Genomic DNA, 12,991 nt, shown 5'->3' on the forward strand with positions numbered 1-12,991 from the left:
TTTAAGAGCCAAACCACGTGAGAAGAACTTGGGCATGGTACATTCTGATTTTAACTCCATTTAAAATGTTCTAATGAAAGTTACGAAACATACTGATTCAATCTGGCTAAAAGTATATCTTACTCTCTACTTGTGAAAATTTTCAAATTTCTGGTCAGCTGGGGAGGAGTCAGACATACACCTTCGATGATTTCATTGGCCTAGATAAAAAATTTTCAAGTTTCTGTCTAAAGGCAAGGATTACTAAGAATGGAAGGAGACTTGATATATCATTGTACACAATCTTAAGAGATAGGGACCGTAACATAATTCTGTCTTGTTACATCATTAATCTGATAACCGTAAACACTTTAAAAATTGGAACCTTTTTTTTTTTTTCCTAGTAATAGACTTGGCTTTCTTAAAAGCTGGGTGGATCTCAGGAGAGAGAGAGAAAAAAAAAAAAAAAGGTCATAATAAGTATCACATCCCAGTGAAACACTGACTCTATGGAGATTTGGATTAATCACATAAATTTGTGTTTTCAAATCATTGCTAGTAAATGCTGTGTATTTTAAAATTTGACTTGACTTAGTGAACTGGTTAGATACCCAAGTTTTAAAATATAGAGACAATGTGTTAAAATTAGTTCCAATCAGTGTTATAATTAGGTCCGATTAGGTAGCCATCATTCTTTTGACCACCATAAAAAAGAGTGTTCAGGATTTCAAAACGGACAAGACAGTGCAATTGTCATAAGTATGTTTTTTCTTCCTCAATTACATGGATTCTAAGTGCTTTAATCCAGATTATATAGAGAGAATTAGGATTTTGTCTATGCATACAGCCTTTTCTGGTTTTGTAGAGGTATAGGCAGGGGTGATATTCAAAGTAGTTAACAGCTGGTACAACAAAGGCACTAACCGATTAGAAAAGAGCCTGCTACATGTAACTGGTGAAGTTGTACTGGTACATTTGACAGACACCAGCCTAGATACTGAATTGCAATAAGGAATTTACCAGATTGATAAGTTGGGGCTGCATTTAACATTTAAATTTTTAACCAAAATACTATTTACTTTTAAAAGAGATAGCCTAAAGTTCAAACTGTTTTTCCATGTCAAATACTTCCTTTGGGAAGCTGGTTAGGAGTTTTTGCTGGTTATAAAGTTTAGGTGCAAAAAACTAAACCAAGCTCGTTACAGGTCAAGGCAATTCCAATCATGGCATCCTTGTGTGTTATAGGGTAGACCTGAGCTCCATAAGGATTTCTTGGTTGTAATCTTTACAGCGCCAGATCTCCAGGTCTTTCTTCTGCAAAGGCTGAGTAAGTCTGGACCACGAACCTTTTGGTGAGCAGCTGAGCTCAAACTGTTTGCATCACCCGGAGATCTTAGCAAGTATATATGAATAAAATCATTTCTCGATGTGTCTTTTTCATGAAACCTTAAAAGTAAAAACCTCTGGAACTAATTTCATATCTGGAAATACCGCCTCCTAAGACCAGCCCCAGGAAGGAAATGTGTGAATATTTGGATTGATATAGACTTGGTTTGAACTAACATATAAGTTTAAAATATCTAATCAATTTTCTGGATCAACTTTATATGGGTAAGCAAGATGGAAACCCTGGTGGTGTAGTGGTTAAGTGCTATGGCTGCTAACCAAAGGGTTGGCAGTTCAAATCCGCCAGGCGATCCTTGGAAACTCTATGGGGCAGTTCTAGTCTGTCCTATAGGGTCGCTAGAAGTCAGAATCAACTCGACAGCACTGGGTTGGGTTAAGCAAGATGGTAAAAGGCAATCCCAAGCAGTTCCTTTTCAACTTCCTATGTTGCAGAGCTACCCAAGTGCACAGATGTCAGTTCATGGAACATTTTTCTGCTGTCCATGAAGTAACAATGAAGAAAGCTTCACAGAGGAGCCTTAAAATATCTTTTCAATGAACCTGAGTTTCCCTTCAGAAATGACCAAGACCTTTAAACCACAGCTCAGCAGAGCTGGCTGGAGTCAGGGGTGCTCCACCTCACAGCCTGAAGTGATAAAACATCTGGCTCTGTCTCAGAGATGCAGGAAGTTGCTTCCTGACCCTTCCTGGCCATTTAGGGTGAGGCAAAGAAATGAAATTCTCTGGGACTAAAACATCAATCTTCTTCGTAATCTTGCTGAGTAACTTACCCCAAATGGTATATTCTGCCAAAAGGAAAATAAATTATTGGGTAGGACAGCTGGAAAGAAGGAATGAAAAAAAATGACATCATTGAGTCACATGAAAACATGACAGCCAAGAGGGTAAGAGATAAGACATGCTTCCTAGAAATGATTCACAACGAAGAATGAGGATTGTTCTAGAAGAGGAAGAAAGAGCAACTCTGTTCCATTGAGACCCCTGTGGGATACAACAGATTTACCTTTCCTATACAATACTGACTGGGTTTGGGAGAGACAAAGCCAAAGGGAACTTATGGAGTGGCTTGATTAAATTCACGGTACTAGGTTAATCAGTTGATTATTTGGAAAAAATATATAACCTAATCAATGTAGCCTTACTACCCATAGCAAAAAAAAATCCACATAGTTTTAGAGTTTGATTACTGAAAAATCAAACTATTATGATCTTATTTTTTTTTGAAAAAGGGAAATACTTCTCTCTGGATAAAGAAGGATTTTCTAAAATATAATGTAATTGTAGATAAAACAATAAAAAAATTTTTTTATAAGACAATGCAAAAGATTAATACTTTGATTAAGCAAATTTCAAGACATCCCTATTTCAAAAATTCCCATAAACAAAACTAATTCCTAACAAATGTGGGAAAACATTTCTAGATGATCTCACAAGGGTCAATGTTCTTTAATCTATAAAGTCTTTAAACTATACAATAAAAAACATGAGAAGCCCAATAAACAAAGATGTGGAACTAAAGGTCATTAAATGGAAAATAACAAATGACTAATAAATAAGAGAAAAAAGCACTCTTTTAGCAGCAGAGAAATAGAAATTAAAATAATCATTTCAAATTATTGTATTGCCCTCGAACACTCTGTTAACCTGGAACAGAAACCATTCCCAAAGTCCACTCTTCAGGCAGACAAAGATTCCAAAACTCAAAAACTCACTGCCATGGAGTTGATATCGATTCAACAGCGACCCTATAGAACAGAGTAGAACTGCCCCATAGAGTTTCTAAGGAGTGCCTGGTAGATTCAAACTGTTGACCTTTTGGTTAGGAGCCATAGCACTTAACCACTACGCCACCAGGGTTTCCAGACAAAGGTTAGACAGAAGTATAAAACAAACAAAAAAAAACAATACACGTGAGGAATGTACTTCTTATTTCATCCAGATATACGATACCAAATGGGTAGGAATTTACCTGCAGCCTCCTTTCTTATGTTGAGATTTAAAATACATCAAATTCTTTCCTGGTCAATCAGAATGCTCTGATAATCATGATTTGATAATAATCTCACAATGTACACACTCTTCTGCCAATTAAAACAACACAAACATTTACCTCATCAGGATTCAAACCCAGTTTTATTTTATCCAAGCCCATCTACTATCACTGAAAAAAATTCTTCACTTTTTTTTTTTTATCCTATTGAAGTATGTTCTACTTTCTTTTCAGACTGGGTTGCATGATCCATGGTATACTTTATGGATTACTTAATTAGACATCAAAAGCTATCCATCCACATACGTGATGTACACATTCAACAGAGCAAATATGCAACTACAGACACAGATTCCACGTGTTCACTTGACCACAGGATTTTTCGTGGATGGACGCTTCCAAGTACTTTGTGATCAAAACCAGCACCAAATTCCCTTTTTCTCACCAAAGTGCCTCCTCCACCTGCTCAGTAACATAACTTCCTTCATTTTATAGTTAGAATGTGATTTAAAATGCAAACATCTCTCTGATGGCTGTGACAACGGCTTGCATTTATAGTGCTGTTGTCAGCTGCCATCAAGTCAGCCCCAAGTACAAGGGATCAATGGGACTGTTGTGATCCACGGAGTTTTCATTGGCTGATTTTTTGCAAGTGCCGTATTTTTACACAAATAACACGTGCCTTCTGCATTTGTTTGTCAACAGAGTCCTTCCCCCTCCTCCTCCCCCCCACCGTGAGGTATTTCCATAAGTGTGCTATGTTAATTTTTTTTTTTTAACAGCAACATGGAAAAACAAATATTGGCATAGTGGCACTTAAGAAAATACATCACAGGGTAGTGCCCAGTTGGGAAACAAAGTAGAAGGTGCGTGTTATACAGCAGATCACCAGGCCTTTCTTCCTAGTGAATCTTAGGAAGCTCTGCCAAACGCTGTTCAGCATCACAGCACCACGCAAGCCTCCACTGACAGACAGGTGATGGCTGCGTATGAGGTGCGTTAGGCAGAAATTGAACCAGGGTTTCCCACTTTAGGCAAGAATTCTACTACTGCTGCCTATATTTATACTAAAAAAACCTAGGGTCGTCGAGTCGATTCTGACTTATATTTATACTAGGTAGTACATAACTAGCGATGCTTCCTGAGACCAGATTTTGAAAAGTGCAAGGGAAGAGAACACAGGGGACTGAGTCCCCGAAATGACAGAGAAAAAGGTGGAAATTTTTTTATTACCTAATATAAAACACCCAAATATTGGCCAAACTTAATACAGGCTGGGCAATATAAATAACCAAGCCAGTTGCTTCATCATTTTGAAAAGGGTGATTCTTTTGAGTAGAAAGTGATAGGAAATAGAGAGGAACTATTTGGCTATAAGATTGCTATGAGTTGGAATTGACTTAATGGCACTCAATAACAAGGTAACAAGAGCATGTTAGCATTCATTCTTGAAACATTGTATATTAAAGAAAAATAAGCATAATCTCAAAATACGTAGAATATTGAAACATTAAAATAACCATCTCAAATCTCAGAATTTTAGAACTTTAAACAAATTAGAGTTGAGTTGGTCTCATACTTTTATCCCTTTTTTTCAAATTAAGAAACTAAACATTAAATTCCTAAAACATTAAGTATTTTATCCAACACCCCATAGCTAGTCAGTTAACCCAAAGTTTCAGTATCTTGTAATAGGGCCATTTCCTTATTTAAATAAAAATACAGTGCATACATTTTTTTTTTTTAAAGATTCTGAAAATAAACTGGTACATACCACTTGGTTGACTTGGTCATAGGTACTTTGAATTTTCCCATTTACTTTTTTACCTGACAAAACAGGAGGCATATGACATTATTTTCAATGTTCTCGCTCCTAAATAATTGTAACTTATCAGTGTGAAGACAACTACACCTCCTTCTCTAACTTGGACATATCACTTCAAACACCGATTCCAATGAAACTCGAAAGAAGGGTTATCAAGAAGGAAGCAAGCCCAGGGCTCTCTAATGACTTTTTACCTCCATTTCTGCTGGGCCCAGCTTTCCATTCAGAACATTTGCACAAATGTTTATTTCTTTGGTGTGAGGTCAGGGATTGGATATAAAAATACTAAAATGGCCAATGATTTGTTATCAGTGGAGGCATCAAATATTAGTTTATCGCTTATAAAAAAAATAAAACAAACTTGCTCTGGTGATTTTGAAATATGAATACTGAGTTTTACTGACTTTTGAATTTTTTCAAGTAGAACATGTACATCACTTATTTCATATGACACTACTCTTAAAATAATTGACAGTGCTTAGAGAAAGTTTGGAGTCCTGATGGCTCAGTAGTTAACAGCTTGGCTGCTAACCAAAAGGTCAGCAGTTTGAATCCACCAGCCTCTCCTTGGAAGCCCTATGAGGCCATTCTACTCTGTCCTATAGGGTCCCTATGAGTCGGAATTGACTTCACAGCAATGGGTTTGATTTTTAATGGGTTTATAGAAAGTTTATTAAAACAAATAATTCTAAGTACTTACTTCCAACAATAGTCTTATGATTGAAAATCTTACTCCAAATTCCACCATCCACATTGTCTTTCACTCCAAATTCATAAACTGTATTCGGCTTTAGATTTTCCACAATTGTTTCGGTGGATGGACAGAGTTGAAAAATCCATTTCTTTTCCTTATCCTTTTCTCTATAGCGAATTGTATAAAACCTGTTGAATAATCAAAATATAACACTTCACAATCACACAGAGATTTAGAACATTATTTCAAGTTTCTCAATGCAGCCCTGACTGCCCTCTACTCAGACGAGTGTATTTAATATTGGCTTCCATTCAATTTTTTAAAAAATATGCAGAGAAAACAAAAACAACAACAAAAAATTAGCTCAATGTGTACTTCACCTTTAAATTTCTGATAGCAAGTTAGGGGTCTGGGCAGCAGCGCAGCTGTGGTCTGACAGAATCCCAGACCTCTCAGTTCTAGCATTTGCCACTTTGCAAATTATAACCTAGAAAACACTAGTCATTTTTTCCTCCAATTATACATAAAGTAGGACACAGGCATAATTTTATAAATACTTTATATTTTCATAATAGTAGTTTCATAATTCTGTGGGATTAAAGCCTTTTAACTCTGTGGAAGGCACATTAGAGATCACTTTACTCAATTATGTAAAAGGAAACTCAAAGATACTTGTAGGACCTTGCATTTGAAGGGTGAATTTTTCTTTATAAAAAAGAATCAAGACCAACAGCCCAACAAAGGGTATAACAAGAAAAAAGCAAACACAAGATCAATGTGACATATTTGTTTAAGGTTTCATAATATTCAGATTTTATGTATGGCAATGTAATGATAATTCCATTACTTTTTTTCCCATACATGTACCAAATATTACACTTTGCATGTATTATTTCAATTACTTGTCACAAGAACATCTTCAGTGGTAAAAACTATTAATCCCATTTTACAAATGTGAAAACTGAGTTTCAGAAAGATCACTTAACTTGCCCAGTGTAACCCAGTTAGTAAGTAGCAGAGCAGGACTTAGGCTCATTTGTCTCTAAGCAGCTTCAGAGAAAGGGGAAATGAGGTGGCAGATTGGGAAAGGGGATTCATCACTGCTGTTAGGTAATGAGAAACTAAACCAGAGCTACATGTATCAATATGGATAGATTTTATAAACAAGATAGTGAGTAAAAGTGATATATAATACCATATATTATTCCTGGCATTATAAGGTATACAAAATGCTGGAAGAATCTAACATTTATGATAGTGGCTCAACTCTCCCTGAGGAAGTGGGGACCACAGATAGTTAAGCTTTATGTTTTTTATTTTTAAATAAACTAACAGCTGTTGTGTCTGATGATGGAAATATTTAGTACCTCTCCCTCATTCCCTATGCTAGAAAAATTAGACTAAATTTCAGGTCAACTGTTTATATATAGTTTAAAAAAGTCATTCACTTACTACTCACGATAAAAACATCTATTGGGCATCCTCTAAGGATCAGACAGTTTTTGGTGATACAGAACAATTACCCAGAATCTCTGGAAATGAGGGCTGTACCAGCTACATAGTTTCAGGGCTCAGTGCAAAATGACAAAGGGCCCCTCGTTTGAAAATTATTAAGAATTTCAAGACATCAAGAGCAAAGCCTAAAGCAAGCACGGGCTCTTCTCAGTGCAGGACACTGTGCAATTTTACAGGTGGTATTCCTATGACACTGACCCTGACAAGATGGTTATAGTTCATTAAGTACACAGAGAGGGGATTTATCTGCATATTCAGTCTACTTTCTCACCAGTCACGAACCACTGAAATGCTTGCTATCATTCCTTAGTTTGCTTCTTTCTAGTAAAAGTTTCTCTCGTGTCTCCATCCCCCCATTCCAAAGTAGCAAGGCAGAATGAGTGAAGGAGACTCTTCCAGCCAAAACACTCACTGCTACCATAAACAAATGTTATAGAACACAAGTCTTTTGTGTCTTGTGAGTCAAAACATCAACATGTTTATGAAACAAATTTCTTGACAAGTATGCTAAAAGAAATTGTTTCTCCCTCCCCTGGCTCTTACACGACTTGGAAGCTAAAATCAGACCAGATGGGCTTCCACAATTATGCATCTCTAATTCAGACACATTTCTGAAGCCCTGAATTGCTTGCATGATCCAGAGGGCCGGTTGCTAACAGAACTACCAAAGCAAGATGCGAGGATTTCCAATAAACTTGATTCCACATCATTGTCTTATAAATGAAATGGGACAGAAACATTCTGTTCTTTTTTAAAACAGAAACTTACCCACATGTTACAAAAAACAAAACCAGCAAAAAAAGCCTTTAAGTTTTTTTTTTTTCTATTTTGACCACAAACCCAGTGAACCCATAACCCAGTGCCGTTGAGTCGATTCCTTTGACCACAAAGCCATTTAAAATACCCTCTTTTGTAGCAAGTTTGTCAGGAAAAATAAATGTGCAGGCAACTAGCCCTTCTCCTCCATCAGGTTTACCCCCATCAATAGTGTCTTACTTGACGTCGTATAATGTAAGCAAATTCTAAATTTCACAGGAGATAATAAACCACTTAGCTATACTAAAGTAGAAATGTAAATATTCCTTGATTTTAAAGCAAAATATAGGACATATTTTAATAAACAGTGCTTTACAATCCAGTATACAGTAAGTGCTCCATAAACATTTGTACACATAAGGACATTTTTTAATTAGAACATAATGACTGTAAAATGGCAATGATTCATTCATTAGAAATAATGATTTAAGCTATTGTAGCTACTAGGCCTACAACTATATTTTTTAACACGTCCATGCATAAGGCTTCATTACCAAAACACACCGTTCACATAGAACCAATGCCAACTGAGGCAAACTGTAATACATGTTTGCAATGTACATTTGCAGAGAGCTTAAATTTTATTTATTTATTTACATGTATCCATACAATAAACTCTGAGACAAGCAGAGCAAGAATTATTAAAGAAGAAGAATGAGGAAATTCAGTTCCTGTTCCAACACATAAAGAGCTTGAAAGTCATAACTCTGATTCTACCAAAAGAAAAAAGCAGAAAAAATTGAAAAACAACAACTCTTCTTAAACCCATCAGAGAATTGATTTCACAAGGCAAATTACCCCCAAAACTCGAGAGAGAGGTGGATACGGAGTACCACAGCTTACCGGAGCAGAAGCCCTCCACTGGAGCAAAGCATAAAATTACTTAAACTGTGATTGACAAATTGCTGGAAGCTCAGTGTGGACTAGCTTGGAGTGAAAAACTCTGGGAAGGCAGAAAATCTTTCTGAGGTCCAACACTTTTGTGAGTTTTACCTCTAAGAGCCCATCAGGTTAACATTATAAAGATTAGAGAAAAATCCCCTCATGCTTCCAGGAAGAGAAAATATTTTGAAATATGCCCAGAGCATTTTGTTCTCCTAAACAAAGGTCTGCCCTCAGGGAAGCTATTTTACCCATACAAGTTTCACCAGAGCCTGACCAATATGGTAAAATGGAAATACCCAAATTCAGCCCCCTCTATCCTTCAATGTGGGGGAATGGAAATACCCAACTATACCCCTTCTCCCTTCCTGTCTCACCTAAATGGGGTGGGGGGGGTACAGAGAATAACTTTTAAAGTCAGAGCCAGGAGCTCAGGCTCACTAAAGCATAGACCTAATCACAGGATTATAGAATACCTTCCCTCCCTCCATACCTTACCACCACATCAATAGGGCTCCTGTGTAATAACAGGAGATTACAACTAAAAGAGCTGCAAGTTTCAGATCTTATTTACGAAGTCTTTAGGGAAAACCAATGACAACAGGGGGAGATTAAAAACAAGGACCAGAGGAAATTTTAGCCTCAGACATCTAGTAGACACAGCCGAACTCCTAGCCAGATAAACATAAAGCCTAAAACTAAAGGCCTATTTACCTCAATTTCTTTTACCTCGTATATCTTGCCTGGCCTTCACAAAAAATTACAAGGCATACTAAAAGGCAAAAAAAAAAAAAAAAAAAAAAACACCAAAAACTGAAGAAGAGTGGATAAAAAAACAAGACCTAACTATTGTCTACGAGAAACCCATTTTAAATGTAAAAACAAAGACAAACCACAAGTAAATTGATGGAGAAAGAAATACCATGTGAACACTAATCAAACGAAAGCTAGAGTAACTAAATTGATTTCAGAAAAGTAGATATCAGAGCAAGGAAAGTTATCAGGGATTAAGAGGGTCATTGTGTAGTGATAATGGGGTCAATTGTCCAAGAAGACATGGCAATCCTTAATATGTATGCAACTAAAAACAAAGCAACAAAAAATCCATTGCCATTGAGTCAATTCCGACTCATAGCAACCCTGTAGGACAGAGTAGAACTGCCCCACAGAGTTTCCAAGGAGTGCATGGTGGATTCAAACTGCTGACTTTTGGTTAGCAGCTGTAGCACTTAACCACTACGCCACCAGGGTTTCTGCAACTAACAACAGAGCATTAAAATATGTGTGAAAAAATCTGATAGAATTACAGTAAGAAATAGATAAATCCACTATTATAGTTGGAGACTTCAACATCCCTCTATCAGTAATTGACAGGTTTAGCAGACAGAAAATCAGTAATGATATAGTTTAACTGAACAGCACCATCCATCAACTGGATCTAGTTGACATTTATAGAGTAGTCAATATCGGAGCCCTGGTGGTGCAGTGGCTAACAGCTATGGCTGCTATCCAAAAAGGTGGCAGTTTGAATCCACCATGCACTCCTTGGAAACTCTGTGGGGCAGTTCTACTCTATCCTGTAGGGTTGCTATGAGTTGTAATCAATTAGATGGCAATGGTTTTGGATTTTGGTTACTCAACATCAGAATATACATTCTTCTCAAGCTAAAAAAGAAGAAAGGGCCAAAATAAAAAACATTAACCCTACGACTCAAACAAATAGAAAGAGAGCAGGAAAAGAAGCCTGTAGTCACTAATAAAGATTAGGAAATGATAAAGAGTAGAGCAGAAATAAGTGAAATACAGAATAGAAAAACAATAGAAAGAATCAACAAGACCAAAATTTTTTTTTGAAAAGACCAACAAAATCAACAAACTATTGGCCAAACTGACAAAAGAAAAACAGGAGTGGAAGCAAATAACCCAAACAAGAAATGAGGCGGATAATATCACGACAGACCCAACTGAAATAAAAAAGATCATAATAGAATACTATGAAAAACTGTACTCCAACAAATTTGAAAATTTAGAGAAAATGGACAAATTTCTAGAAACACACTGCCTACCTAAACTAACACAAACTGAAGTAGAAAGTCTGAACAGATCCATTACAAAAAAAGAAATTGAAGAGGTTAAAAAAAACAAAAAACAAAAAAACCTCCCAACAACAGAAAAAAAGCCCTGGCCCAGATGCTTCTCTGGTGAATTCTACCAAAAATTTAGAAATGAGCTCACATCAGTACTACTCAAACTATGTCAGAGCTTAGGAAAGGTAGGGATACTCCTGAATTCATTCCACAAAGCCAGCAAAACCCTGATATCAAAGCCAGGCGAAACGCAACAACAACAACAAAAAAATTGCAGACCAATATCATATCCTCATGAACATAGATGAAAAATTCTCAACAACATTCTAGCCAATAGAATTCAACAGCATATCAAAAAAATAAAACATCATGATCAAGTGGGATTCATACCACATATACTAGGATGGTTCAACATTAGAAAATCAATCAATGTAATCCACCACATGAATAAAACCAAAGAATCACATGGTCATCTAGATAGACACATAAAAAGGTTTTGACAAAGTCCAACACCCATTCCTGATAAAAAACTCTCAGCAAAATAGGAATAGAAGAGAAATTCTTCAATATATGAAAGGGCATTTATACAAAACCAACAACCAACATCATCCCAAATGGAGCAAGACAGAAAACATTCTTCTTGAGAACGGGAAGCAGGCAAGGATGCCTGTTATCACTACTCTTATTCAACATCATGTTGGAAGCCCTAATTAAGGCAATAAGGCAAGAAAAAGAAATTAAGGTTTCATTAAATGGGGAAAAGATAGTCTCTTTAAAAAATGATGCTGGCATAACTGAATGTCCGCCTCTAAAAAAATGAAATGAGATCCATACCACTTTGGAAAATGATGTGGCTTCCTTAAAAAGCTAGAAATAGAAATACCATACAATCCAGCAATTCTGCTTCTAGGAACATATCGTAGAGAAATAAGAGCCATCACACAAATAGACATATGCACACTCATGTTCATTATGACACTATTCACAACAGCAAAAAAATGGAAACACCCTAAATGCCCATCAACAGATGAATGGGTAAACAAATTATGGTGCATACACACAATGGAATACTATGCACCAATAAAGGACAATGACGAATCCCTGAAGCATCTCACATCATGGATGAATCTGGACAGCATTACACTGAGTGAAATAAGTCAATCACAAAAGGACAAATATTGTATAAGACCACTATTATAAGAAATCAAGAAAAGATTTATACAAAGAAAAAAAATTCTTTGATGGTTACAAGGATAGGGAAGGCAGGGGAGAGAAGTCATTAACTAGATAGTAGACAATTGTCAACGCTGTTGAAGGGAAATACAACATCTAATACTGGGGAAGTAAGCACAACTTGACCAAGGTAAAGTCATAAAAGTTTCCCAGGCATATCCAAACACCTTGACGGACTAAATTGCTGGGGGCTGGGGACCAAGTCTCAGAGGACATCTAGGTCAACTGGCATAACATAGTTCATAAAGAAAATGTTTTACATCGTATTCTGATGAGCAGCATCTGGGGTCTTAAAAGCTTGTGAGTGGTCATCTAAAATATACATGTTGGTCCCATCCTGTTCAGAGCAAAAGAGAATGAAGAAAACCAAAGACACAAGGGAAATATTAGTCCAAACGACTAAATAAACCAGAATGTCCAGAAGAACTAGATAGTGCCCAGCTACCACCACCAGCTGCTCTGATAAGGATTACAACAGAGAGTCCCAGACAAAGTGGGAGAAAAATATACAACAAAATTCAAATTTGCAAATAAAGACCAGACTCGCCAGTCTGACAGAGACT

General features: G+C 36.5%; 1 protein-coding gene across 18 annotated transcripts in view; it reads right to left on the minus strand.

Annotated features, from left to right (window-relative positions):
• The window catches only part of ABI3BP (ABI family member 3 binding protein), a 301,406-nt gene that overhangs the window by 145,227 nt on the left and 143,188 nt on the right, over nucleotides 1-12,991 (minus strand). For all 18 annotated transcript variants that reach the window (XM_049858519.1, XM_049858510.1, XM_049858515.1 and 15 more), the window contains exons 5-6: nucleotides 5,902-6,083; nucleotides 5,151-5,203 (exon numbers count right to left, since the gene is read on the minus strand). In XM_049858519.1, the coding sequence (XP_049714476.1) occupies nucleotides 5,151-5,203; nucleotides 5,902-6,083 (235 nt within the window). The remainder of the gene's footprint in view (nucleotides 1-5,150; nucleotides 5,204-5,901; nucleotides 6,084-12,991) is intronic.

This window comes from Elephas maximus, chromosome 18, assembly GCF_024166365.1.
Source record: "Elephas maximus indicus isolate mEleMax1 chromosome 18, mEleMax1 primary haplotype, whole genome shotgun sequence".
Taxonomy (NCBI): Eukaryota; Metazoa; Chordata; class Mammalia; order Proboscidea; family Elephantidae; genus Elephas; species Elephas maximus.